Source organism: Brachyhypopomus gauderio, chromosome 5, assembly GCF_052324685.1.
Source record: "Brachyhypopomus gauderio isolate BG-103 chromosome 5, BGAUD_0.2, whole genome shotgun sequence".
NCBI classification, from domain to species: Eukaryota; Metazoa; Chordata; class Actinopteri; order Gymnotiformes; family Hypopomidae; genus Brachyhypopomus; species Brachyhypopomus gauderio.
The window spans coordinates 11,505,618-11,532,794 of NC_135215.1; the positions used below are offsets into that span (position 1 = coordinate 11,505,618).

The 27,177-nt window shown below is 43.3% G+C and overlaps 1 protein-coding gene across 3 annotated transcripts in view; it reads left to right on the forward strand.

Annotated features, from left to right (window-relative positions):
* The window catches only part of osbpl5 (oxysterol binding protein-like 5), a 30,899-nt gene extending 4,345 nt beyond the window's left edge, over positions 1-26,554 (forward strand). For all 3 annotated transcript variants that reach the window (XM_077005676.1, XM_077005677.1, XM_077005678.1), the window contains 21 exons: positions 15,884-16,033; positions 16,341-16,414; positions 17,331-17,411; positions 17,689-17,790; positions 17,876-18,079; positions 18,331-18,415; positions 18,734-18,896; positions 20,899-21,109; positions 21,379-21,563; positions 21,815-21,896; positions 22,270-22,368; positions 22,497-22,593; positions 22,692-22,790; positions 22,872-22,969; positions 23,069-23,158; positions 23,528-23,664; positions 23,941-24,120; positions 24,220-24,349; positions 24,544-24,658; positions 24,743-24,845; positions 25,010-26,554. In XM_077005676.1, coding sequence (XP_076861791.1) covers positions 15,884-16,033; positions 16,341-16,414; positions 17,331-17,411; positions 17,689-17,790; positions 17,876-18,079; positions 18,331-18,415; positions 18,734-18,896; positions 20,899-21,109; positions 21,379-21,563; positions 21,815-21,896; positions 22,270-22,368; positions 22,497-22,593; positions 22,692-22,790; positions 22,872-22,969; positions 23,069-23,158; positions 23,528-23,664; positions 23,941-24,120; positions 24,220-24,349; positions 24,544-24,658; positions 24,743-24,845; positions 25,010-25,139 — 2,615 coding nt within the window. In that variant the 3' untranslated portion in view covers positions 25,140-26,554. The remainder of the gene's footprint in view (positions 1-15,883; positions 16,034-16,340; positions 16,415-17,330; positions 17,412-17,688; positions 17,791-17,875; positions 18,080-18,330; positions 18,416-18,733; positions 18,897-20,898; positions 21,110-21,378; positions 21,564-21,814; positions 21,897-22,269; positions 22,369-22,496; positions 22,594-22,691; positions 22,791-22,871; positions 22,970-23,068; positions 23,159-23,527; positions 23,665-23,940; positions 24,121-24,219; positions 24,350-24,543; positions 24,659-24,742; positions 24,846-25,009) is intronic.
* The last annotated feature ends 623 nt before the right edge of the window (positions 26,555-27,177 follow it).

A 27,177-nucleotide genomic window follows, 5' to 3' on the forward strand; every position in this document is an offset into this window, starting at 1 on the left:
TTCCTCATAATTATGAAGCACACGTACCCATGTGACTGTTCCTTCTTGGAGATGGTGTATCCATCCAGCGTGAATGCTATGTTGGTGTGTGAGGCTCAACTATGCCTTTTTTTTCTTCTGTGTCTGTGCTGTGATGTCTATAAACAGAGCAATCGCCGTGCCATTCTTACAGTGTGAGAAGTGGGTATCTTTTCTGGATTCTTATTGCTTGGAGTCCAGAATACACCAGCAACTACGGTCCAAACGTAACTACGGTTGACCAATCAAAAGTTGTGTGCTACAAGCTAGCAAGGCATGCCTCTGAATTACATTCAGAAATATTTCCTGTATGGCTGATATTTCTAGAGGGAGTTGGCTGACGTCATTGAATTATTGTGAGATTTCCACTGAAGGGTAGCTTTTAAAAGGCTTTTTAATTATGTATGTCACAATGTCCGTTTCAGTTGTAGCTGCCATTAGATGTTGGCTTGCTAATGTATCAAGCGCACAGACACCAGTGTTTTAGTAAAAAATTCATTGCCCCTTCTACAGAATGCAAAGCTAGGCTTGCTGTAGGCCAGCCCCCATAATGAAAGTCATACATTTCACTGGTAAATTTCTGTCATTTCGCTTATACACTTGCATGGTATAACCCTTCAAAGTATCCCCAGAAGATGCACATACGCTTGTACCCAGGAGTAGGTCCTGTAAGTCATGTAACCTATACGATTAGATTGATGATTTTTTAATTTTACTTTGTTTGATATTTCCACTTCAAATTTTGTTACCTCTTCTCTGAAAGGTTAAAAAACACAGAGGGCTGAAACACACCACTGCATTCCTGTTTGCTTTAGAGAGCCAGTTTTTCTCCTGTAAAAGTATCTAGTAGTGCTGGGCAGTATGACCAAAATTCTATATCACGGTATTTTTCGAAATATCGGTTTCGATATCAAAATATTGATATCAGTTTCACAGTATTTGATGGTTTTTCCCCCCATGCATGATGTGTTAACTGCATTGATTACGAAAAGATTTACCGCAGTAGAGTGGTTAAGAGTACCCTATTCCACTGTTAGAAAAATGTCTCCACCGAAGTATTACATGTAGCCTAATGCAGATTTGCATGGCCCCTAGGGCTGCCACAATAGTCGACTAATCACCGATTAATTTTTATGATTAGTCGACTAATCGGATCGTGCGTTAATTGAATATAAAACATACAGCTTATTACACTAGAATGCAACTGCTATTATATAATCATCATTAGATTTCAGCTAAAAATAAAAACAATTAAGATCATAGTTCATTAAACATTTAATGAAATATGCAACTTGTTGCAAAAATTATTAAAATAAGTATAAGGCACTGGCTTAAACAACGCAAAAATAAATACAATAAATAATTTTTTTTTTAGGTTTTTCTTTCTTTCATTTGTCTCTGGCATCAAACGTAGCTACATATAAATCAAATTAGGTAGGTACCTGAAACTAAGGAATTATTCACAAAAATAAAGTTTTGGTCTCACTGACGTTACAGAAAACACACGAATGCGTGCTAAGGCTAATGAAAAAAATCGCCATCACTAATGTTAACTTTTACAGTTACCACGATAAGTAAGTACAAAGTTAGCGCTCTGTTTACGGTAACGTTAGCAGCTAACTAGCGATTTAGATTACAGAGATGACGGTCCCTCTTCATCATTGTCACAATAAGCCACAACATGCTTCAGGTGCTCGTACATCGCGGTTGTGCTGCCGTGGAAGGAAAGTTCTGCCTTGCAGATATTGCACGCGTTTCGGAACCCGGTTACGGAAAATAATCCCACACTTTTGAGTTCCGTAGCCGGGTAGCCATGATACCAGTCTGTATAATGTCCTGGGATATCGTCCACTGTCTACCTCGGTTTCCACTACTGCGCATGTGCGTTAGGGACAGAAAGGCAGACGCAACTGCAGCAGTATGGAGAGAAAAAAAAAAAAAAACACGACGCATCGACTATTAAATTAGTCGTCGACTATTTTAATAGTCGACATAATCGTGACTAGTCGACTAATCGTGGCAGCCCTAATGGCCCCACATAATCAGTTTTCAAGTGGTAGCACTAAAGTAGTGAATGAATCATATAGCATGACAGTTGCAATAAAAATGCAAAACCTTTTATTTAACACGTTTCAGACAACATCAAAACTGTAGGGTTATACAATTTATGTGAAGCAGCTACACGTAATATTATAACTTTGTTAATAACGAATAAGAGGTATTTAGATTCGAGTTGATTCGAATCATTTCGACCATATATGTATTTGTATAAATATGTAAATTTATTAAGCTGAAGGTGCAGGAAAATATTGAAAATGGACCTTGAAAGTGATGTAAAGGGGCTTGAATTCCACCTTGTAATGGTGGATGAACCCTGCAAACATAACGCAAAACACAGCTCTGAAGAGCGGAATGCAACCTCACGACGTGACAGCAGAGCCACCGCAATTGCGTCATTTGCGGACCCTCACGCCAGGTCCGCAAGTATAAGCTAGCTTTATGGGTGATGCAGCAGATTGCTCGTTACCACCAGCTGCGACAACTTTTGCTCGACAGCATTTGCAGTAAGTGACCGTTTGGTCCACGTCCGACCTTTAAAAGCCTATGTACTTCCTGACAACAGACACGGCTCCTGTCTTTGGCAAAGGTTCCTTTGCGGCATCATGTTTTACTTCAATGTTTGGTAGAATTTGTGGTTCAGAACGTCCCTCGTATTCAGCAAGCTAGATTTGTGGTCTGTTGCATGTGTGCTTAGCGGCGCAGCAATAAAAAGTGTCCCTTGAGAAACAGTTAACGACTACTTAAATCGGTGTGGCCGGTATATGAAAAATTCTTATGATAACAAAAATAAACACTGGTTTTTGGTGCGAACCGGTATACCGCCCAGCACTAGTATCTAGGGCCTAACATTTTGTGGATGGTGTCTTGTTTGTTTTGTGGTAGTGTGCAATATTTATCATTTCAAAGTTATAGTTATAGTTGCAACTGTGTTATGTTCACCCTTAATATAAAGGATGCTACATAAGATTAAAAATAAAAAAGATTTCACACGTACACACAGAAAATAATAATTTACGAAATTTGAAGTTGTTTTATGGCAACAATATAAAAAAGGTTATTTGACCAGAAAAATGCATGCAAACCCTAAGAATGCTGCCTGGAGCTGTATGATTATTTCAGTGGGGTTTGAATGGTGCGTACGGGGAGGCCTCCCATCCTGAAAGCAGAGCAGATAGACCTGACCTGGAAAAGCTTGTTCTGATGTTCATGATGCCGAGCTGCCCAAATCACACACTTCCCCTATCTCTCTGTACTCATGTGGCACAGTTTGTAAAGGTAGAGCAAGGTGCTAATCACACCAATTCCACTGGTTCAGTTCCCATGGTGCACGCTGCTGGCATACTGATCAATACGCAAGCAGCTCTGGATAAGGGAATATGATTTGTTTTTGTATGTGGACGTGTTGTTTGCTTTCTGAGATGTATGTTGTTACTATAGATGTGCATTCGTTCATCTCCACTCTGCCAAATGCTAAATTGAACATTCACAACGGGAGGTCAAAGAACCCAGAGAGAATAAGAATGAGAGCTATAATTGGTCCCACTAGACCAAACACATGTCCCATTGTTTGTAAGCAAATAAAACAATGCAGTTCAGGTTCTGTAAGTTTCTGAATTTTTAGATAATTCTTTTGACCCATTTCTCATTTAGTATTTCAGAGTTTTGTCATGGATCAGTTCATGTGTTGTCGGGTGGGCTGTCGTAATAGCAATTAACAGCATTCCTGCCGTTAATGCCCAGTCTCAAGTCTAACCCAGGTTTGCTGGATTCTAATGAGTTGAAAGAAACCATTTACATGGTGGTTCTTATGTCACTTGATAATTTTTCAGCTCGATCAATTATACATAAGTGTTTAATTTATTTTCCATCAAACCCTGTCCTCTCTCAGGGAAGGTGATCTCAGCACAAGGATGAACACAGTAATATGATTATTTATAGATCTGTTTGGTCTATATCTCCTGGCCCTAACGAACTGTCTGGAGTTCCTGTTCCTTGATTAACAGCACTGTTCTCCCTGACCCAGCCACTTGCTGTTGATTTGCTGATATAATATAAAACCATCAGTGTGAGAGGATAGAAAGATCCTTGACTTTTTTGTACTTGAATGAAGTCCAGTAATAAAAGGGGGGTTAGACTTGAGACTGGGCATTAATGGCAGGAATGCTGTTAATTGCTATTACGACAGCCCACCCGACAACACTATGATGTTTTATTGGCCAATCCAGAGCAAACGGAAGGAAAGGTGGACCTAATATCTCCTATGCTGATTGGAAAGAGGTGCAGGGTCTGGTTGTCTGTACCTTAACAATGAGCAAACAGAATATAAATAAACAAAGGTGTGTGTGTGTGCGCGCGCGCACGCACACACACACATCTTTGTATTTTTGAACATGTAGACAGCTTAAAAAATTCTCGGGGAGGTTTGCAGCAGAGTTAGAGACACTATGTGTCAACATCCATCAATTTACCCAAGAGCCCTCACTAGACTTATGTCCTTTCCTCAGCTTTCGGCCTCATTGTAATGCAAAGTCTAGCACTACCTTTAACATTCGTGTTCCATCTAGAGCGTACACGTTTTGTGCTGCTGCAGCTCACCTTGTTTGATCATGTGAATACTGTGATTCATCACATTTGCACTTACTCATCGGAGGTGTCTGTGATTGCTCCAGATAACGGCATCAAAACAATAGGAAATATGTCACAGGGCTTATGCCCATGTTGCTACCTTTTGCAATATCAGTACTTCAAAGGACAATTTTATTGAATGCTGTGTGGCCCTATTTGAATGCCCTTTGTTTTAATCCTCCTTTTGAGATTTCATATGCATTATTACAGCGTTCGACAAATTGTATATGTGCTGCAGTCCAAGGTGCACAGCTATTCATTGACAACATCTACGAAAGCAGCTGTGTGGTCAATGACACACGATGCCTTGTGTGTCATTGATCATCCGCTTCATCACACCCAACTAGAGGTTGGTCTCAAAACCAGCTGAATTGTGGGAAGTCACTGGGTGATGCACTAAGCTTGATAGAGTAGATCCTCGAACAGGTGCAAACTGTCCGACACGGTCCAACTGACTAAAGGCAAAGCAGTGTCTCACTGTCCCAGCAAGACAGATGCGCTACAGTCTCTCAGCACTGCAGTGAAACAGGTGAATTTACTGATTTGTCCTCAGATAATGACATGTCCGCCTCCTCTATGCTCCCCAATGCTAAGCTGCACTACGTACATCTTTTGGCCTCTAATGACATCTTGCATGTCCAAAGCCATAAAAACTGGGAATCTGGGCTGGAGGCGAAATATGCGAGAAACCCTTCTCTACCCCGAAGACACACACACACACACACACACACACACACACACACACACACACACACACAAACCTCTGGCCGAAACAAAAGGTTGCTTAGAGGAAGAGATGGTGACGCCGGGGCTGTGATTGGAGCCAGCAGTGGGTGGAAGAGCAAAGAGAGGGACAGTCTGGCCCACATAACCTGAGAGCATCATGCAGGCAGGCGTCATGCCCTACACGCATCAGCTCAGGTTGCTCCTTCAGTGTTACGGTCTGTCTTAGATCAGTGTTTGGCCACAGATCAAACCTGTAGAAAAGAAATGATTTGTAATATTTCTTCCATTCTAATTTATTTTTCAAAATTAAACTTAAGTAGCTTGGCCTACATATAGAGTACTGAGCAACCCTACTTTGAGTTTAGGTCATTTATAAATGAACGCCTCCATCAGCGTTACAAAGCAAGTTTTGATTTGACTCAGTCAGGAAAATTTCAATGGATCTCTTTTGTTACATGGGTATTCAGCAGTTTTAGCAAATGTCCTGTTCCTGTCTCAGAACCAGTAGCTAAATGTTCTTATCTAAGGCAGCCTCTCCTCTTGGAGCGAGGCTGTATTGGGATGGGTCCACTTCCACTTTCTTTTGGCTGTGTCTGTTACTGGACGCACTGGAGGTGGCCGGGCTTGTTATCTTTGTGTAGGTATGTGGGCGTAATCATTCGTTTCTCCTCCATTTTTAGGTGCTTTATAATCCTCGAGTCTGAAAGATGCATTGCTCTCTAAATGTTATTCATTACAACATGCCGTTTCTCCTCTAAATAAGATCTGATCTATACCCACTTGTCCACTCACTTTAAAAGACACAGTCATTCCTGCACATAAATGTCATGTGTAATATCTCCGTGTTAAAGGAGCACAGTAGCATTCAGGTAGGCGTACATGCGTTCCAGGTGGGCGGTGGCCTACACAGCATGTGGACAGGACTTCCCCCGCCCCCCTCTGTAAAACCACAACACCCCCCTTCCTCTTTCTCTGTGCCCATTGCCATGGCAATGACTTTCACTTCACTTCTTATTTAGGTTGGCTCGACTCAAGTTGATCTGCTTGAAGGTGGAGCGGAGACAACCCAGTGCTGTTCCTAAGTCCTCTGAATGGAAGAATGGCACCAGATTCCCCTCTGTCAGCAGTCTAAATAAGGGGGCTGGCCAGAGTGGTGTGTGTGTGTGTGTGTGTGTGTGTGTGTGTTTGTGTTTGTGTTTGTGTTTGTGTGCGTGTGCGTGTGCGTGTGTGTGTGTGTGTGTTTGTGTTTGTGTTTGTGTTTGTGTTTGTGTTTGTGTGTGTGTGTGTGTGTGTGTGTGTGTGTGTGTGTGTGTGTGTGTGTGTGTGTGTGTGTGTGTGTGTGTGTGTGTGTGTTGGGGTGGGGGTATTCCTGTACAGTCATTATGTGTGTGCAGTTTTAGCTTTATTGAGATTTTTTCTCTTCTTTCTTTGTCATCAGATTTTATATTCACTATACTTATTATACTCCATTCTCTTCTGCCACAGCCATTTCTACAAGACTTCAATCAGAAATGATAAAAGAAACCAAAACGAAGGTGAAGGTGTTTACTTCAGTTTCGTGGCACTTTGCCATTCCATGTTGGCGGAAGGTTTTCCAGGATTTTGTGCTCACCACAGTGTGGTTTGTGTACAAAACCTGCAGTTCTAAGGAGTGGCCCAAGCAGTTGCTAATCATTGACTATGCAAACATTTGCAGTCTCGTAACGATTTTTTTATTGCACGTGGTTTAGTCTTCTTTCTAAAGCGAAGGTTCTAAGGTGGTTGTAATTGCACCTGACGGGTTTTTCTTTTCACAGAGTTTGTGCGTGTAGATCAGAGGGATGGCCGTCAGAATGTTTTGGATCATTTTATTCCTCCGAGTTCTTCTTTAGTTGTAGAGACTGTTGGTTAGGCAATGTACGTTTTAATCTTGGAGGGCATTATATCTTATGCCATTGTATGAATTTAAACAGTAATTCATTTTCTAGAGAGAAAGACTTGGTCTTGTATCAACTTCTGCCCAAATCCAGTGTTTGTAATGTTACCCATCAGTTAGTTTTTAAATGTTTCACAGGGTGATTGTTCAGACTAGAGATATCTGAATCACTTTGTTTAGGTCTGTGTCAAGGTTGGAGTCTCTGTAGTGTGGGTGTCAGACATCTCTCGTGTCTCTGGATAAAAGATGCTGTGTGGAGTCTCAAGTCACACAAACATAAATTTAGAAGGTTGTTTCCTCACCATTTGGTGTGTGCATTAGCGCGCAGAATGCACGGTACATGTATCCTATATCGGACGTGTGAAGACCAGTGAAAATAATGTGGAACTGAAGTTCACAGGCGAGTTGAAACCATAGCTGTACACATTGCATAGCGTATCTCGCGCTATGTTCCAAATGGCCTACTGCACTTGTTATATACTGGTCCTCGTAGTATGCAGTACAGTATCCAGTATGAGACAAAACCAAACCACACTACAGGCTCACGCTAACATATAATGCTCTGCCAATTTATCTTCAGACACCAAAGATTAGTGCTTTTGTTGATGTCCCAAAATATCCAAAATATCCGAGGAGAGAAGGCGGAGGAGAAACGCTGAAAAGCCTTTCAGACCAGCTACAGTTCAAGCTTTCATTGTGGAATAGAAGTTTCATGTTGGTGCAAAACACCTACTGAGCATTATTAGACAGCTAAGAATAGTCTAGCACACATTTAGCACTATATGGCTAAATACCAGTAGCCTACAAAATAACTGTACGATCAACACATTCTTGTCCAACATTGAAATTTAGCATTAATGAATTTTGCCATCGAGCCTGTGAACTCTTACAAACTCTGAAACCAAGATGAATGAAACAAATCTACATTATGTACAGCATATAGTGTGTGTGTGTGTGTGTGTGTGTGTGTGTGTGTGTGTGTGTGTGTGTGTGTGTGTGTGTATGTATATATATATATATATATATATATATATATATATATATATATATATATATATATATATATATTGGTGTTGGGACTTTAACGCATTAATTTCGATTAAGTAATTACAGGAAAATTAATGAACTAAAAAAATTAACGCATTTAACGCATGAGACACTTTTGCACCGTGGAATGTTTCTCAGTGCACGAGTTCCAGACATACAGATTATATGGTCACACAATAAGATGAGCATGATGGAGATGACTGAAGAGGCTACGCTGGTGGATGGGAAATTTAAATATAAGAAACTTCCAGATGGAAGTACAAACAAAAATAGTGTTATTTGCACTTTATGCAGGAAGGAGTTCGCTTATCACAGGAGCACACCCACCCTTCGTTACCACCTCAACGCAAAACATGTTGGGGCTAACGCGCAGGTCAGTAATGATAACTTAGCTGCTAAATGTATTCCTAGTACGATAGGGTAACCAAACGTCCGTATTTCCCGGGACATGTCCGTATTTCACATCCTGTCCTGTGGGGTCCCGGGTTTTTCTTAAGTGAAGAAATTACCTGGTTTTTAAGTTAACTTCATTGGACCATTAAGACTGGATTAAACTTTCACGAGTGACCGTAGCGCGCGACTCCGCACACCTTGCGCGAACGGTGGAGGTGTTTAAACTTGACGCGTCACATTATTTGCAGTGTTGTCCGGTCTCTGTGGTCAAAAATAAAGGCTTAAAAGAAGCTCTGCAAATTGCGTCAGCTGATGCAAGTTACGAACTGCCGTCCAGAAAGACAATGTCGAAGAAAATCCAGCAGCTGTATGATGAGGAAAGGGAAGTAAAACAGGTTATTGTGAAGAGCGCCACAAATGTGGCTCTGATGATGAATGGAAGATCCAGTCATTTGCTTTGATCATGCAGAAGACCACTTCTAGGCACTATGGAGATGCCTGTGGCAGAGGCCTGGGAAATTAAAGAAAAGTATACCATCTAAAATGGTATTAAAAAACATCTTCTGATTTACTTCAATTCTTCTTATTCTTCCAATATCCTGAGCAAAACTCCCAAAATTAAACAACATTTTTGGTCAGAATTTCCAGTGTTCTGAAAACTGTTTGCTCTGTTTTCTGCACTCATCTATTGGTTTATGTAGTAGACTGGTGGAAAAATAAACAAGATGTTGAAGTTCATGATTATGTTCATTGATTCATTCATCATTCAAACTTAATATACCACCCCATATATATATATATATATATATATATATATATATATATATATATATATATATATATATATGGAAAAATGCACGATGACCTTTTTTTGTGATTGATTCAGAACTCAAGCACTCCTAAATTGAGTCCCAACACCCATTTAAAAAGAGTAAAAAGCTGTTTGTCTCTAATAAGCTGAAAATGCTAACAGCAGAAAATGTGTGATTAAATATTATTAAATTAAATTATGAGGGCAGTCATGGCCTGGTGGTTAGGGAACTGGTCTTGTGACCGGAGGGTCGTGGGTTCGATTCCCAGACCTGAGGCCATGACTGAGGTGCCCCTGAGCAAGGCCCTTAACCCTCAATTGCTCACTTGTATAAAAATGAGATAAAAAATGTAAGTCGCTCTGGATAAGGGCATCAGCCAAATGCCATAAATGTAAATGTAAATATTAAAATGAACAACAAAGGAATTCGCCTCGCGAAATGGAACAATCCACTTTCTCTCTCCTACTCCAGCCCTGCTCTCCCTAAAACAGCACTGTGAGCACAGGTACACACACACACACACACACACACACACACACACACTAGTATGAATGTGGTGTAGTAGATACAGTAACAATTACTTTATCCCTCTGCACCAACATATTACAAACTATTAACAGCAGTCTTCTTGCTACGCTGAACCACCGATCACTTGTTATATTTTTATTGGTAGGTAGAAAAAAATCAGATGTTTTTATCTAGCTAATAAAACATTTTAGCTAATGTTGAGCTTTAGCACCCCTAAAGCTCTGATCCTAGGATGTGCAACACTGCGTCTCCTGTAAACAAAGCCTTGATGGAGACTCGCCGGGCTACACGCGCCTCTGTAATATGGTCTGTCCCTACCAATGAGCAATTGTTATAAATAAATATGTTAACAATATGCAAAATATGCTATTGATAATTAATACTGAAAATTATCCTGGCAATAGCCTCTGGTATAAAGTTTAGTTAACAGGCTTTAAAGCGATAGTTGGAGTCAGCTAAGAAAACACTATTTAACTAGCCAAATAATGGTTCACAGATTATTATCTCGCTATGGTTAGTGGATTTTCTCATTTTTCTCAGTGAGTAAAGTGAGTAGCTTATTCATCTTTGTGTACTGGATTATTTTGTAATACATAATTCGGGGATCTTTTGTGTACTGTAAAAATTTATTTGGTCGTATACTGCATACTACATACTGATCTGTGGTCCAATCAGTACGCGAGTAGTATGTAGTAGGCTGTTTCAAATAGAGCCTCTTCATTTTTCCCCCCCACAACCATACCGAATTCATACCAAACCGTGGGTCCATACAGTGGTGTAAACTGTTGTTTGTGTTACAAAGTTTGTGTACCATTACACCCCTAGTTTTTGACTGTTTTCTTGTTTGTAGGTGATTTAAGGGCAAGCTACCCCCCCCCCCCCCCTCCAATTAAAACAATTTATTAATACTGTGCATGATCATCTCTGAAGCAATAGGCAAGACGATCTCAGGTTTCTCCTGAACTCGCTGAAAGAAATGTGTTCTTTGATGGTGTCTTCCTGATATGATAGGCTGTTTAATCAGAGGTGAAGTATTTTAGAAATTGTCCACCTTAATTTCTACAGAAGTCTGCATCACAGCTTGAAGCTGGAAGGCTCACACCCAACAGAACAAGGCAGCAGCTGAGAGCGTAGTGCCAGACTGTGTGTGTATGTGTGTGTTTTGGCTGCTTCACACTCTCCTGATGGCTGAAGCAGTGCTGACAGTCCAGAGGGTCCAGAGAATCTCCCACAGTACTGATTAGGGAAGAGAATGGCTAGGTTGGCACTTCATTTTCCCAGACACTTTGTGATTCAAAGCCAAAGCCTTTCAGTCATTGAGACAGGCCAGTAAAGGTCAAAGAGGCACTGTGCTCCCCCCACATCACAAGCTCTAACAGCCACATTTGACATTTTACTCCATGAACTGTTTCAGATCAGATCAAACTAAATCCAGTAATTGTTTGATATTAATTTCATATCTCTTCTTTCTAAGTTGCTATTTTCCCTCCAACTCATCTTAATCCCATGTAACAAGCATATCTATTTCAATAGTGTTTATTTTTCACTGATAAGTATTTGGCACGAATATCAAAGCCAAATAAAGATGCATGTTCATTTAACCTGCCCAAGGGAAAGAACAACAGCTCATCTCGTCTTTGCTACATCTACATTTGCTACAAGTATTATTATTACTATTATTTTTGGCATTGTGGGTGTAAATGTCACCTACAGCAATGTTCTGTTTGGTTGAAATGTATGCTGCAGTGTCATAGTCTAAATATGAGCTTTGGTTTTGATCTTCAGGATCAGTGGTATATATCCGAAAATCTCCTTTTCCACTTTAAAATGTTCCTGAGCACCTGCTACCTTCACAGATGGCTTTCCTATCCTGGCAACGACACTGGCAACCTTTTTCACTTCATTGCTTCTTTGTACACAGAAAAGACCTTTGCATATAAAGAAGGGCACTAGAATAAAGACAGCGAAGAGCTGTGTGGTCTACACTGGTGCATCGTACAGACATCCACACACAACGGGCCACAAGAGATTCTCTGAGCATAACGTAGTTCCTCTCTGCTTTCCACAGTGTCGTCTTCTTCAGGACATGTGTGTCCACATTGTGTGTCTTCTTCTTCAGGACGAACAATGGTCCAGTGTTCAGACTAGGAATGTCTGCACAAGAACACTGAGCACATGTTCAGGCATTTCCAGCTCCTTCCCTTAACTTGGTGCTGTTACAAATGGTTCTTTTGGAGTTTGGGTTCTCGTTTGACATGGCCTCGTTTGTTGTGGTCTACGGGTGCAATAATCGCACAGAGCATGAAGAGCTTACTGGTTCACACGTCCTGCTGAAATATCACCAGGGTGGTGGTGGGTTTTTTTTTTTTTTTTTGCCCCTTGAGCAGCAGCTGGTTTGAGTATTTGTTTGGCTTGCCTGTGACATTTAAAGTAGTTTAATACCATAACAACTAGGTTATAAGCGTTAGTTGTTAGTGCTGATAATCAGGCTGCCCTAATGCTTCCAGGTGTTCATTTTCAAACCGGTCTATTTTGTCCTGCTCAGGTCTTTCAGAATTAGGCCATGTTTACTCAGTAGTGGCTGTGCACATTGAGTGTAAATATGGGTTGGGCAGGCCTTCACAAATACACACACACACACACACACACACACACACACTCCTATTTCCACCGAACCTTTCAAAGATGCAGGTCAGAGATGCAGATGGGCATAATTACCATTGCCATATACCTCAGCCCGGTTACAACTATGTTCAAAATGTTTCTGATACAAGAACATAGTGTTGGTGGGCTGTGTCATTGGCAAAGAGAGTGCTCAACAGGAAGCTACAATATTTGACTTGCCCTGTATAAGACACTCCAAATTCCAAAGACCAAGAGTGGTCTCCTGTGACGGCAATTAATAGACAAATATAGAAAACCTTATAATGTAGTTTATTTCTGAATTTATGAATTACTTAGGAAACTGAAAATGTATATTAAAATTGTGTGTATCCTAAAAATCGTATTTGGACTTGGTATATTTCAAGTCTTGGTTGGTTTTTTTGTGCTGTTGCGTTATGTTTCTGGTGTCATTTCAAGGTCACTCTTCATAACTCATAACCGTTCATGATTCTTTAACTGACTCTTTAACTGACCTTGGCCTCAATGTGAATTTCCACTTGGTGTTCGTTCAGACTGATACAGGGAGTGTGTGTGTGTGTGTGTGTGTGTGTGTGTGTGTGTGTGTGTGTGTGTGTGTGTGTGTGTGTGTGTGTGTGTGTGTGTGTGGGTGGGTGGGTGGGTGGGTGGGTGGGGAGGGGGGCATCACTGCAGTGCACTTTGCTATAAGAGAGATTGCAGATGCCTGAGTGCAGAAACTGGGGTGACATCACACTATGTTAAAGCATACATGAGGGATTGATTGAGTGATTACTGATGATCTGAAATAAAAAAATAAATAAAATGTATTCATTCATTTTCCCTGTGTAGTCTTTGTTTGTCTTGTAGAGAGACCTAAAACTCATTTTTTGATTGCAGAGTTAGTTGTTTAGTTGCTCTTTCAAAAACGGTAGTGGACTCTTAAGTGCTGTTGTACGCTGGCATGTATCCAGGTGTCTGCTGCTGTCTGGTAACAGGAAATTTAGATGTACAGACCGATCTGAGAGATACTCCTGGGTTCTGCTGTAGTAGATCGTGAGATACTCCTGGGTTCTGCCGTAGTAGATCTCTAGTAGGAGATCCTGCCTAGGGTCCAAGCAACAGTCAGCACCATGGTAACTACATAGGCCTTGCTAATGGTGCAGTCTCAGCGTGTTTTTTTTTTTTTTTTTTTTTTAAGTGACTGATTTAAAGATGGCATGTCCCACAGATAATAATTTGTTCAACAAGATCTCAGGCAGGAGGACTTGTTGTCTGCTGTAATGAGCACAGGGACAGCCCAGTATGGTATGGCACCACTGGGTCACATTGGTCCATTTCATTTCTGTAGCAATCCCCCCCCCCCCCCCCCCCCCTCCTATTTCTAAAAATATCATATGCGTGTGTGTGTAGTGGAATGTTAAGGTTAAAGACCAATGATTGTCAACAAGAATACTGGTATACTCTGCATGCTAATGGATTATGGACCAGGCTGGACCATTATGTGAGCAGCAGTGTTAATCTATGACTGAGCTTGTTAATAAGACCTTTACACATTGACTTGCCTTTGGTGCACTTTATGCCTGAGTATCAAAACATTTGAATAAGGTAACTTTGCCTAGGAAATACACAGGCACGATTTTAGGAAAATCACATTTAACGTCTTGATTTTGTTGGCCACGATTGGGCTAAAAGCCCTGGGAGAATTTTAGCCAGGAGTGATCAAGCTGAGCATTTACTTTCTTGTTTTAATGTTGCTATTTTGCTATTTGCACACTGCTGAAAGAGGCACAATGAGTAAATATGCTTATGAAACACACTAGGCTCTATTATCTAGGGCAGCTTGCATCATTGGACACATGCAGAGCCTGAGCAGAAAAACCTCTTTATGTAATGTGGCTTTTTCTATATATATATATAAATATATATATATATATATATATATATATATATATATATATATATATATATATATATATATATATATATATATATATATATATATATATATTTTCCTCTCTCTTCACGCTTGATGTTTAGTCTGGTCTGAGTGTTTTTTCCTCCCCGCCACCCGCTGCGCAAAGCTATGTAATCTTCTCAGCAGATGACCAGCCAGATGCCGGGCCAATCGAATCCCTGTAATCTCTTTTTGGACCCGCCCCTTTTGGTGTGTTGCTGAGCCGCAGTTGGTCCTGAGAGCTGCCACTCGGCGTGCGCGCAGCGAGAGCTGCAGTGCCAGAGAGGGAGGCGGGAGAGAGAAAGACACAGAGGCGTTTTGTAACACTGCACCTGAGCGACTTGGATTCTCCCACAGCCCTCCTCACACTGTCACTGCAGCAGCGCTGCTATTTTTAGCCCTCGTCCAAGAGCAGAAATGATGGAACAACCTGACTCATGCTCCGCTCCATGTATCACACGAATGGGCTCATAAACGCTTTGACTGCTGTCGTAACGTGTGAAGGGCACTATGGGCCTCGTCCTGCTTGGCCAATTAGAGTCACTGTTACATGTCACAAGGACATGAGGAAGTACACCAAACGCATGTGAAGCGTCGACTCGTGTCCATCGTGCTCCGGACACAAGGGGGACGGGGAGAATGGCGCACCAGGAGAAAAGTGTGTTCTCTAATCAGTACCTCGTCTTTCGCTCAGCCTGGCATACCTTCTGAATGACTGGACAACTGTCCATCATGAAAAGCACAACTTGTCTCGAGTTGTTTTGGACGGTTCTAAAACTGCTAGGGAACGTTGTTAGGTCTACACCCCCTTACTCACGATTATTCTATTTCATTCATTGATCAATTTGTAGTTCAGTACTTTTTGGTACAGAGGCAACAAATGATCAAAATCATTTCTACTTGATGTACAGCAGTTGGTCTGCATAGGTTTGCCTAAGGTCAAAGAGCCTCTGCCTTTCTTTTTTAAGTATTATCTGGTTTCTGCAATAGAACTGACAGTGACAGTTGTACTCTGATGCTTGCATAGGTCTGTACAGGAGAGCTAAAAGCAGACATGGTGTCAGACCACACACAAAACACTGTCTTATTGGATCCCGTGAAATGACAGTTCTAGAAAGATATGGCAAATCTCAATCTCTCTCTCTCTCTCTTCCCTCTATCTCTCCCTCCCTCTCCTTCCAGACTGGCCAGTGGGGATGAAGGAGGAGAACTTGTTCCGTCGGCGTTTTTCTCTCTGTCCCACGGCCACGTCCCCACCCAAGATTGACCCGCGCGCGCTCAGCCGTAACCTGTCCTACGGAGGGGACAATGAGCTGTACTCACTCAACCCAGGTACCCACCACCGCCGGCTTCAGCCCAGCCGGCCAGCGCCACACACGGGCCAAAGCGCAGCGGAGCCAGGCTTCCCCTGCCTGGGCCCAGCAGCCACGTCGTAGAGGTGTTGTAGTTAATACCTGGGGATGTTAGAACTGGCTCAGTAGAGCAGATCTGAGTAAATATCAGCTGTATACATAACCCTCTTTACACACATGTAACGTGATTCCTCGTGATTCTGCGCTCCTCTGGTGGATACATGAAGCGGATGTGTTTGCGCGTGTGGGCGGGTGCATGTGTGTACGTGTGTGCCCGTGTTCCACAGGGAGCGAGTTAGAGAGGAATGGTGTGTCCGGGCAGAGGGATGAGGTGAGCCCCGCCCAGTCGCCCAGCAGCTCCGTGAGTCACCGCCACTCCTCACCACCGTACCACCATCACTTTGGGTGTTGAGAACATGCCCCAACAGCCTCTGTTGGCCTCGTTGCTGCTTTTAAGGACAGTGGTCACTTATAATAGTGTAGTCTTTTTTGTCTTGACAGTTGGGCTTAATTGCTGGATTTGCCAGAGCAAACAGTATACCCCTCTGCCCCCCAACTCACCTCCCCAAATCCCCACCTGCCCTGTCTCCTCTTTAGCTCAGAAGTCATTTTGGGTTGGTCAGTTGGACACTAAACCAAAATATAATAAATTTAGACCTCATATGGATAAGTACAGAGTAAAACTAGGCTACAGCGTCGAGGCTGTTATTCTGGACACGGCTCCCAGCGTCCTCTAGTTATGAAGCTAATTTTGGGCTAATTTTGCGAGGCAGCCCTCCTCCTCGTCTCACTTTCTGACAACCGCAGCTCACTGAGCGGAACTGCTGGATTTAGACGCCTGCTATTGTGGCCAGTCTGAAAGGAAAACTCTGTAGGTGAAGGATGGCTTCAGTTACAGGCCAACATGGGAAATGAACAGGGTGATGAGCCTAGACGTAGAGGTAAGTGGCAGTACTGGAATGATGTTGGCCTGTAGAAGAATCCTTTTGTTTTGTCCTCAGCATTATTAAAGGGAAACATTCATGTGGATAGTAGTGTTGTTTTTAGTGCATTTTTATTTTATTTTTGATGTTCTCTCATTCGCTGATTTTGCCTCATTGGTAAGCTCCAATGAAGCTTCAAAGAGAAGATTTCCTAGTGGACATTTGTCCTGCTTGTCATTGTATTTGTGCTGTCTGTCTGTCTCCATCTGTCTATCTCTGTCTGTGTACCTTCTTCTCTTATTGTGTCTGTATATGCTCTCTGTCTGTCTGTCTGTCTCTCTTCCTCTTGTTTAGTCCGAATCAAAGATGTTCATAGGTCTGGAAAAAGAGAGTTCCTCGCCAACTGAAAAGCTGGCACGGAAGGAATCGCTGAAGGTAGAGTGAACTCATTCCTAAATAGCCCCTCTCTCAGAATTTGATCTTGCTTATGTGCGAGTATGAATTCTAAAGTATAAGACTTCAGGTGTTCCCTTTAGGCCTGTTGCCTATATTTCAGAGCACCATGCATACATCTCTGGCACCACCTTGTGGTTTCATAATGAATAAATACATACATACATACATAGCTACTCTAATTTTTAAAAATATGTATTGATTTATGTATTTGATTCATTCATGAATTGTTATGTACAATTTTCGTCTTTGTCTTCAGGTACAGAAAAAGAATTATCGTCAGGAAAAAAAGAGGGCGACCAAAGAGTTGTTCAGTGCTCTTAAAGACCCCAGCGTGGTCATAATGTCTAACTGGTTAAAGGTACATTTTCATAGTTGTTGTATCAAAATGTCAAATTTGAGACAAAACGCTTACACATTCAGATGTATCTGCATTTGTCCTTCAGATCCGGGGTACTCTGAAAAGCTGGACCAAGCTGTGGTGTGCTCTGAAACCAGGAGTCCTCCTGATCTACAAAGGCCAGAGTTCTGAGCACTGGGTGGGGACCGTCCTGCTTAACGCCTGTAAGCTGATCGAACGTCCATCGAAGAAAGATGGCTTCTGTTTCAAACTGTACCACCCCTTGGAGAAGTCCATCTGGGCTATGAAGGTTAGACTTGGCTCTGTCCGTTTATCTGAAATATCGTGTGCTAATTCTTTGAACCCATCACTTTGTTTCCCGATTCACTGCATGAATTTCATGGTGGCCTTAATTTAGAGCAAGTCTGTTCATTGGCCCACCACAGTTAAATTAAATGAAAATAAATGGCCTTTGCATGCCTCATTAAATTTGATAGTTTGCTTATATTGGTGTGCTAATGGGAAGATTAGTTAATTAATTGGTTGATTGATTAATCCCAGGGCCCTAAAGGAGAAACAGTTGGCTCCATCACACAGCCTCTTCCTAGTAATTACCTGATCTTTAGAGCTGCATCGGAGTCTGATGGTGAGTTCCTTTGTGGCGGTGTTTCACCCTGCATACGTTTGCTTTGTTGTGTTAGTGCTCAAAGAGACGCGTGGTCGCCATGATCAAAAGAGAAATGATTCTGCTTGAAAAGTGCCATGCCGTGTCATTCTTTGTTAGTTTGACCTTTAACCCTTGAGGCATTCATGTTAAACGTAGCCCTATAGGAGAGCGTAGCAGTTCATTGCTAGTTTTGAGGAGTGATGACGTAGCTCGTGTTTGAAGTCGGCTTGCTGAGTCCTTGGAGAGAGTGATGGCTGTGGCGTAGGTGGGCGCTGACCTCCTGTCTGGCGTGCACAGGTCATTGCTGGATGGACGCGCTGGAACTGGCCCTCAGCTGCTCCAGCCTCTACAAGCTCACGGCAAAGAGCTGCAGAGACGGAGACCTGAGCAGCTCATCCGACTCCTCCAACATACTCCAACTCCTGCAGTCCACTGCCCTCACCGACCAGGAGCTGCTCCAGTGAGTGTTCAATGCATACACACACACACACACACACACACACACACACACACACACACACACACACACACACATATAGTACAGACTGAATGATTCTCTGTGGGAAGTTTGCATTTTAAGAAGAGGAGTAGACTTCACATTGACTCTGAGTGAGCTACGGTTCAGCAGATCCATTGTTCTGTGGGCTGTGCTTGGGCTGTGCTTGGGCAGGGTCACGGAACTGTCCTAATAAACTCTGACCAAAAGATCTGTTCACATTTGCCTTACTTTCATCAGAGTAACGAGACGTCTGGCTGGAAATGGTTCCACGTTGCCTTAAAGTGAGACATGTAGATGTAGCTTGTGTGAACAAAGGTTACATTAAACTGAAGATTCTCAGTTCTGGTTGTTGCTGTGCAGATCCGTTCTACTATAATCATCGACGCCGAGCGATTTTGTGGTGGCGGAGTTGGAATTTATAAAATAAAACCATGGACCATGGATTTGTAAAATAAAAAAACATGCATAGCATGCATGTGCTGCACTGATGCCAAGAGCAGAGCCATGATGGATGAAGAGGTCCGAAGCAGAGTGCCTCTGGTCCTGGACACCTACCACTGTCTGTTGAGGCACACGGCAGTAACAGAGTAGTGCCCAGACCACTGTTTGAGTTTAGTCAGGTAGAGCTGATGCTCCACATCTAAGGCAGATAAAGCAAATAAAATTAATCATTATGATGTCAGTGTTTTGAATGTGTGTGTGTGTGTGTGTGTGATTGATCATGGTATGCCATAAACCACTCATCATCCAGTTGGCAACTCTCCTATGCTCCTCCTCTTTCGCCACCCCTCCCCAATTGTCCTGTGGTCACTCTGCATCTCACAGCCAATCCGCTTTACCCTTCTGTGTCACATGACAAGCAGAGGAACAGGAATAGACGAGGAGAATATGAACTTAATACCTTCCCAAGAGAGCCATCATCCGACAAACACACGCACACACTGCACGTGCACACACACACACACACACATTTAGCAGATGAGGCTGTAGAGCAGGAAAGGCGGCTTTCGGGAAGCAGCTGTCTTCGTTTTTGGGTGCTTCATTACAGAGCTGAAAGTGTGTGGACAGTGATCAGACAGTAGAGCTTTTTAGAAATGTTTGACATGTCTAGTGTGCCTTTACCTCAGAGGTAAGTAGTTCCATTTAGCTCCAAAGCTGGTTTTGCCTCAAAGTTTGGCATTCAAGATAGATATTCTGGTGGACATTTGTCCTGCTTGTCATTGTAGTTATGCTGTTTCTGTCTTTCTCTCTGTCTCACACACGTTTGCTCTGTCTGTCTGTCTCTCTCTCTCTCTCTCTCTTTCTCTCTCAGTCTGTGTGTACACGTGTATGTGTACGTGTGTGTGTTAGAAGTAGCATGAGAGAAAGCATCATACTAATGGCCAGATGAGCGCTCTGCAGATCCTTGTTAGTATTCTGCTGCTTTTCCCTGTATTGGAAATGTCCTATAATCACCAGATGGTTGAGGAAAGCTAATGGAGGGTAATGTGCAGCGGTGTTGGCCTGTTGCTGGCTGTGTTCTGCACATGCCTAGCTCTGCAAGACACCTGACTGGTGATGTCACCACTGGCTATGACTTTCACGTTGCTCAGGGAGATGACGAACAATGTCGTTGCTTTAGCAACGAAGCTGACAAGGCTTTCTGAACAAGTTGTTTATGAACATAATGACAGCATAGGGATCTGGTGTATAGCAGCTTTTTAAAAACCAGGCTTGCAAAGGCCACCGTAACATGAACAGATGGCAGTTAACATTTAATATAAGTGATGTACTACAATGTCTGACTAAATATCACACACAGGAAATTAGTAAATGTGTTCATGATAAGAACGTTATAGGCTATTGTTTCAAATAATTAGCTGAACTAGTTTCATTCCATGGTCATAATGTCGTGTGTGTGTGTGTGTGTGTGTGTGTGTGTGTGTGTGTGTGTGTGTGTGTGTGTGTGTGTGTGTGCGCTTAGGTTGAATGACTCTATGCTAGAGAACAATCATATGGAGAACGACGGCTACTCTGACAAATCTGAGAGAGAGGCCCACGAGGACTCGGACAACGCAGGCAATGACAATGGGGGAAGATTAACTGAAGAGAGTGATATGGACCAATCAGACGACCTTTCTCCTTGTCTGCAGGCAACTGCCTATGTTGAACAAGATGAGGAGGAGATGGGAGAGGTGAAAGCTGAAGATTCTTGTTTACGTTTTTTATTGCTAACACTATAAGATATTTAGAATCGTCCAGATTCTTAATCACTGAATCACTTGTAATTGTACTGATATCCTGGAGCTGGTAAGTTTTTGATGCATTTTAAAGATCTGCAGGCAGCACCCACCCATGCGGGTCACTGATGCAGTACCAGCTCTGCCTCCACCCGCTGTGATGGTGGGTGGAGTTGAGGCAGCCTGTGGCCAGGCCAGTGATGGGCGCGCTGATGTTCCTGCAGGCTGGTGAGGCGTCCCAGGTGGAGACAGTGTCTGATGAGAACAAAGGCCTGATCTGGACCCTCCTGAAGCAGCTGCGTCCCGGCATGGACCTGTCCAAAGTGGTCCTGCCCACGTTCATCCTGGAGCCCCGCTCCTTCCTGGACAAGCTCTCGGACTACTACTACCATGCCAACCTGCTCTCCCAGTGAGCCATTGTATTCCTCCTCTCTCCCACCTCTCTGCTGTGCCAGTCTGTGCTGGGAAGCGAATCATGCCGTGACACAATGACTTTCACTCTAAATGTGTTTGTAAACCGTATTTGTGGTTCATGATTGATTTTGCAATTCTCTGTTTGCCTTTGTAGTTCTTTCCAGTCAGTCCAGGCATGCCGGTCTCATGAGAGAAAGTGGCCTGAATATGGCCTGTTGTTTTAAAGCATGTCTTTCTTGTATCCAGGGCGGTGAGGGAGGAAAGTCCATACTGCAGGATCAAGCAGGTCTTGCGCTGGTACCTGTCAGGGTTTTACAAGAAACCCAAGGTCAGTTCTCAACCTCCAAGGCTCCTTTCCCAAGATCTCCCTGCTCCTTCCCTCTTTGAGACATCTACTGTGTCTAGTTAGCATCTTTGATGGAACCCTGAGGTGTGTTTTGCAGTTTTGACACTAATTGTAATAGAGGATTGCTGTTTGCAGCATTTACTTTAAATAAGGCATGTGCATTTGTGTGTGATACAGTATTAGAATAAGGAAGTGCTATGGAAATGGGGCATTAGCTCTATGCAGGGGAACCGGTTCTTCTGGTTGCTCACATTCACAGCAGGAAGTCTCTACAAAAGCAGGACACGGCAGTCTGAACCTGCCATGAAAGGTAATGCCCTGTGTGGGTCTGGGTGTGTGTGTGTGCGTTCCCCAGGGCCTGAAGAAACCGTACAACCCCATCCTCGGGGAGAGGTTCCGCTGCTGCTGGCTACACCCTCAGACTGACAGCTGCACCTTTTACATAGCAGAGCAGGTAGGACCTCCCCCTCCCGATCATTACTCCACGCCCGCTACACCCAGCAGGCAGAATGTGCCTGTTCTCCACTGACATGCCCTGTGAGTGTGAGCTCTGAGCCTGCTTCCTGTTCGCCTCACGCGCAGGTCTCCCACCATCCCCCGGTCTCTGCTTTCTACATCAGCAATAAGAAAGATGGCTTCTGCATCAGTGGCAGCATCCTGGCCAAGTCCAAGTTCTATGGTATATTTCTCACAACTCCTGATTCTGTGCCATTACATCCACATTACTGAAATGTTAAAAAGTAAGCACAGTTTGATGACCAGTTTGATTTGGTCTAGGCAACTCTTTGTCAGCAATACTGGATGGGAAGGCAAGGCTGTTGTTTCTGACCCGTGATGAGGAGTATGTGATTACAATGCCATACGCTCACTGCAAAGGTACCGACATTCATACCAGTACAAATGTCAAGGAGACGGTGTTCGGAAATAAACTTTGATTTCTTTTTGTTTGGTTTTAAGGAATTCTGTATGGTACCATGACACTGGAGCTGGGAGGAAAGATCACCATAGAGTGTGAAAAAACGAAGTACTGCGCTGAGCTTGAATTTAAACTGAAGGTGCCCGATGTTTCTTCGCTTGTCCTTCTTGGATCTAAAGGCTGAAGTGTTTTTCTTTCAGTTCTAAGTATAACACTGATCTCTTTCACCCTCTGTCAGCCTTTCCTGGGCAGTTCGTGTAATGTTAACCAGGTTTCCGGAAAGATCCGTGTGGGAGAGGATGTGCTGGCCACTGTGGACGGACATTGGGTATGAGTTAAAACTGCAGATCTTTCACCAATGATTAAGATCTGCTGACCTATTTTTTCTGGGAGTGGACAGACTATGTTGGTTTGTCCTTGATAGATTTTGTCTACCACTTGTGTGGTGCCTAAATAGATTTTGAAGTAGATTTTGTAATACTAGGTGACACCTCTTATATCATAGATTTTGGCAATATAAAAACACCCTTCCTGTAACTCAAAGGTTTATTTTTGAGGGGTTTAGTAATGAAATGTATAATAAGTTGAGTTAATATTAATTAATTAATATTAATATTAACAGTCCTAGTCCTAGCTGGACCAGATGACCATCACCAGATGTCTAAAACATATCCCTTTTTTTTTTTTTTTTTGGAAGGATGGGGAGGTGCTTCTCCATGAGAAGAAGACTGGCCACCAGGTGGTGCTGTGGAACCCCAGTGCTGAGGTGCGCAGACAGAGGCTGAAGAGGCAGGTGGTTCAGCTCACCCAGCAGGGACCTTTTGAGTCTGAGAGGTATGTTCAGGGTTCCCGGACAAATGCCTCGACTGCTAGTTTGCTAGTAGTACTGTAAACTCCAGACAACCCCCAACAGTACAGCACAGCACAACAGCTGTTGTTTCTGTGAGCGTGATTTAATGACTTTCTTGTCACGGTCAGCTGTTGTAAGCCACATACCAAGTGTTTAATGGAAGTTGCCTATTAAGAGATTTATGGATTACCAGTACCTTTTTTTTGTTCAAAAGGTCCTCATGAGCTTGTAAAGTACAACATGTTCTTCCTCACTTTCAGGCTGTGGACTAACGTGACAAGTGCTATTATGGCCAAGGACCAGAACAAAGCCACGCAGGAGAAGTTTGTCTTAGAGGAGCAGCAGAGGCAGGAGGCACGGGAGAGAGGAGAGAAGCCCTGGAGTCCACACCTCTTCACCCTTAACACGGACACCAGCGAGTGGCAGTACAGACACGCAGAGTACGCCCACACCCCTCCGGGCTAGCAGACACATGTAAGCTCTGAGGTGGGTGTACCCGGCGTTCGGGACTAACGTGCTCCATGTCCGTTCTCCCTCAGCACTAAGCCATGGGATCCTGACTCCTGCCTGGTTCAGTTTGAGAAAGACGGAATCATCCAGACCAAAGTCAGACCCCACCGCCAACATGGAGCCTTCAACTACAGCCAGGCTTGGGCTGGCCAGCAGAAGGTCAGATCAACATTCAAAAGTTTCTTTAAAAAAAAAAACAAAAATATAACAAAAAAAAAAGACTTCCTTGCTCAAATAAATACTCCACACCTGTGTGTGTGTGTGTGTGTGTGTGTGTGTGTGTGTGTGTGTGTGTGTGTGTGTGTGTGTGTGTGTGTGTGTGTGTGTGTGTGTGTGTGTGTGTGTGTGTGTAGGCCCAGGTAAACGGGAAGCACAGAAAGTCAAGCAGCCAGCCATCCAGCTGCAGCCAGAACACCGAGAGCAGCAGCAGCACTCCGGAGCCCACACACGAGTCGTCCGACAACGAAGGTCCCGCACACACCCGCGCTCCGCCCGCAACACACTGTCCTGTAAGGGCTGTAGACGCCATGCCTCACCGTGGTGTGTTTTTAGGGTTCATGAGCCAGTGTGCCAGGTGTAATAAGGAGACGAAGGACCTTGCTCTCATTGAGGCCTCCATAGCGGCCATACAGAAATCACAGCAAGACATTCAGAAGTGAGTATTACAGTTGCTTCTCTGTAATGTTACTGTTGTAGTGCAAACTCTTCTTTTTATTCTGAAACTCCTACAAGTACAAAAATAGGTTTTGTTTCAAACTGACCGTGTGCACGTTTGTGTCCTCCCTCCCTCCCTCCCTCCCTCTCTCCCGGTGCGTTCAGGAACCTGAGTGTGTTGAGCGGACAGTTGTCTCGGCGTGCAGGGCAGGGTGTGAGTCTGAGTGGCCGCCACTGCCTCATCCTCTGTGTCCTCCTGCTTTTCCAACTTCTCATCAACTATGTCTTCACCTGAGAGGTCAACGCCTAGTTGCTTAGAGACCGACACATAGCAACTGTTGCGTAGCAATAAACACAACCAAACTACCGCCACCACACAGCTCCTGAATGCCCCACTGACCGTAGCTATGTCACCAGGCACCAAGCACTTCGAAACCAGAAAGAGAAACAGACTCTCTTTTTTTTTCCCCTTTTTTTAAACGATGAAATAATTAGAGTGATGTGTAAATGTTACCCTGTCACTCTTGCTAATGTGTGTGTGTGTGTGTGTTTGTGTGTGTTTTATACTTCTTTGCAATACTGTTCATGTGTTTTTTGGTCACCTTCGGGCCCTATGGGCAGCTATTGTGTGTGTGTGTGTGTGTGTGTGTGTGTGTGTGTGTGTGTGTGTGTGTGTGTGTGTGTGATGGTGAGAATGCTTTTGTGCCTCCGCCCCCTCCCTCTTAAGATATTGGGCCTTAATGCTTATGCCAAATAGAAGAGAGAGAATGGAAGAATAACCCTTGGAAACACACCCACCAGTGCAATGTCTCGTGCTTCTGTCTCCACGTTTGATCCACCAGAACACACCTTAAATGGTTTTACCAAAACAGTATTCTGCCGTGGTTAGAAGTACATCTGTTCATGTGCTTGGTTAGAAGTACATCTGTTCGTGTGCTTGGTTGTGTGCCCTACACACACACACACGCGGCTGCGCTCGGTTAGTAAAGCAGCTGGCGTGGTGGTGGACGAAGGACGTCCCATAGCATCATGACCCTCCAGCGCACACACACAGCCACACCCCCACCACCTTAGTGGCTACGCCTGAAGGCCTTGAATTTCAAATGAAGTTTTGTGAATAGAAATATAAGGAAGGTTCTGTTATCAAATATGTATATATTTGTTTGGAACAACATGCCATTTCAAATGAAATTGAGAATGTATTTATTAGATTTTTTTTTTCTTGTCTTTTTTAAAAATCACGCTATTTTAAAATGATGCATTAGACTCATTCAGGTTTTCTGGGAGCAATACGGTCGTCATTCTTCTGCAGAGGCTGGAGAACAAAGACGAGTGCACAAGGTTCACACGCTGCTCTCAGTCCTGCCTCCACCTTCAGCTCCACCTCAGTCCTGGTGGTGCTGTGAGCCCAGTTTGAGCACACTCATGGTCCATTCTAGCTGATGTGAGATTAGTGTGCTTGGTTAGCTTAAGTGTGTGGATAAATCAGTTGATTGTGAATGCTCTTGTGTTTGTTTTTTTTTTTTTTTTTTTTTTTGTGTGTGTTTTATTTTTGCTTTTGTTTTTTTGGTTTTTTATTTTTATTTTTTTTGTTTTTTTTTTACTGCACCCAGTCAAAAAAAATCTAAATAGGAAATGAAACAAGTGGCTCACTGGTTATGTCAATACTTATTGCATACTGCAGCACTACAGTAAACTTTTACATTTTGAGTCCGTGTGGTTCCATCTTTTTCTGTGATACAGTCTGCATGTTTTTCTTCATCACCACAAGGTGGCGGTATGGGGATGAGTTCAGGTGGAAGCAGCGATCACTATATAATAACAGGTTACCTAATTTGGACTTGGATGGCAAATTCTATCAGGGCAAGTTTGTAGTACCTTGGTTAACCATGTGTGAGGACTGGCGTGATGGTGGTACTGAATTACAGAAGCGTACCCTCAGTATGTATGGGTATATGTGTGGGAAGTCATGGCCTGGCGGTTAGGGAACTGGTCTTGTGACCGGAGGGTTGTGGGTTCAATTCCCAGACCTGAGGCCATGACTGAGGTGCCCTTGAGCAAGGCACCTAACCCCAACTGCTCCCCAGACGCCGGGCTAGGGCTGGCCACCGCTCTGGGCACGTGTGATCCACAGCCCCCTAGTAATCACTAGTGTGTGTGTGTGTGTGTGTGTGTGTGTGTGTGTGTTCTAACTGCACAGATGGGAGGACAAAAAAAAAAAGCGGAGGACAAATTTCGATTGCGGTGAAAAATCACAATTGACAAAATATGGCACATTTACATTTGAGTGACCAAGTAAATGAGAATCCCCTGGTGTGCACATGGCCGAGCGA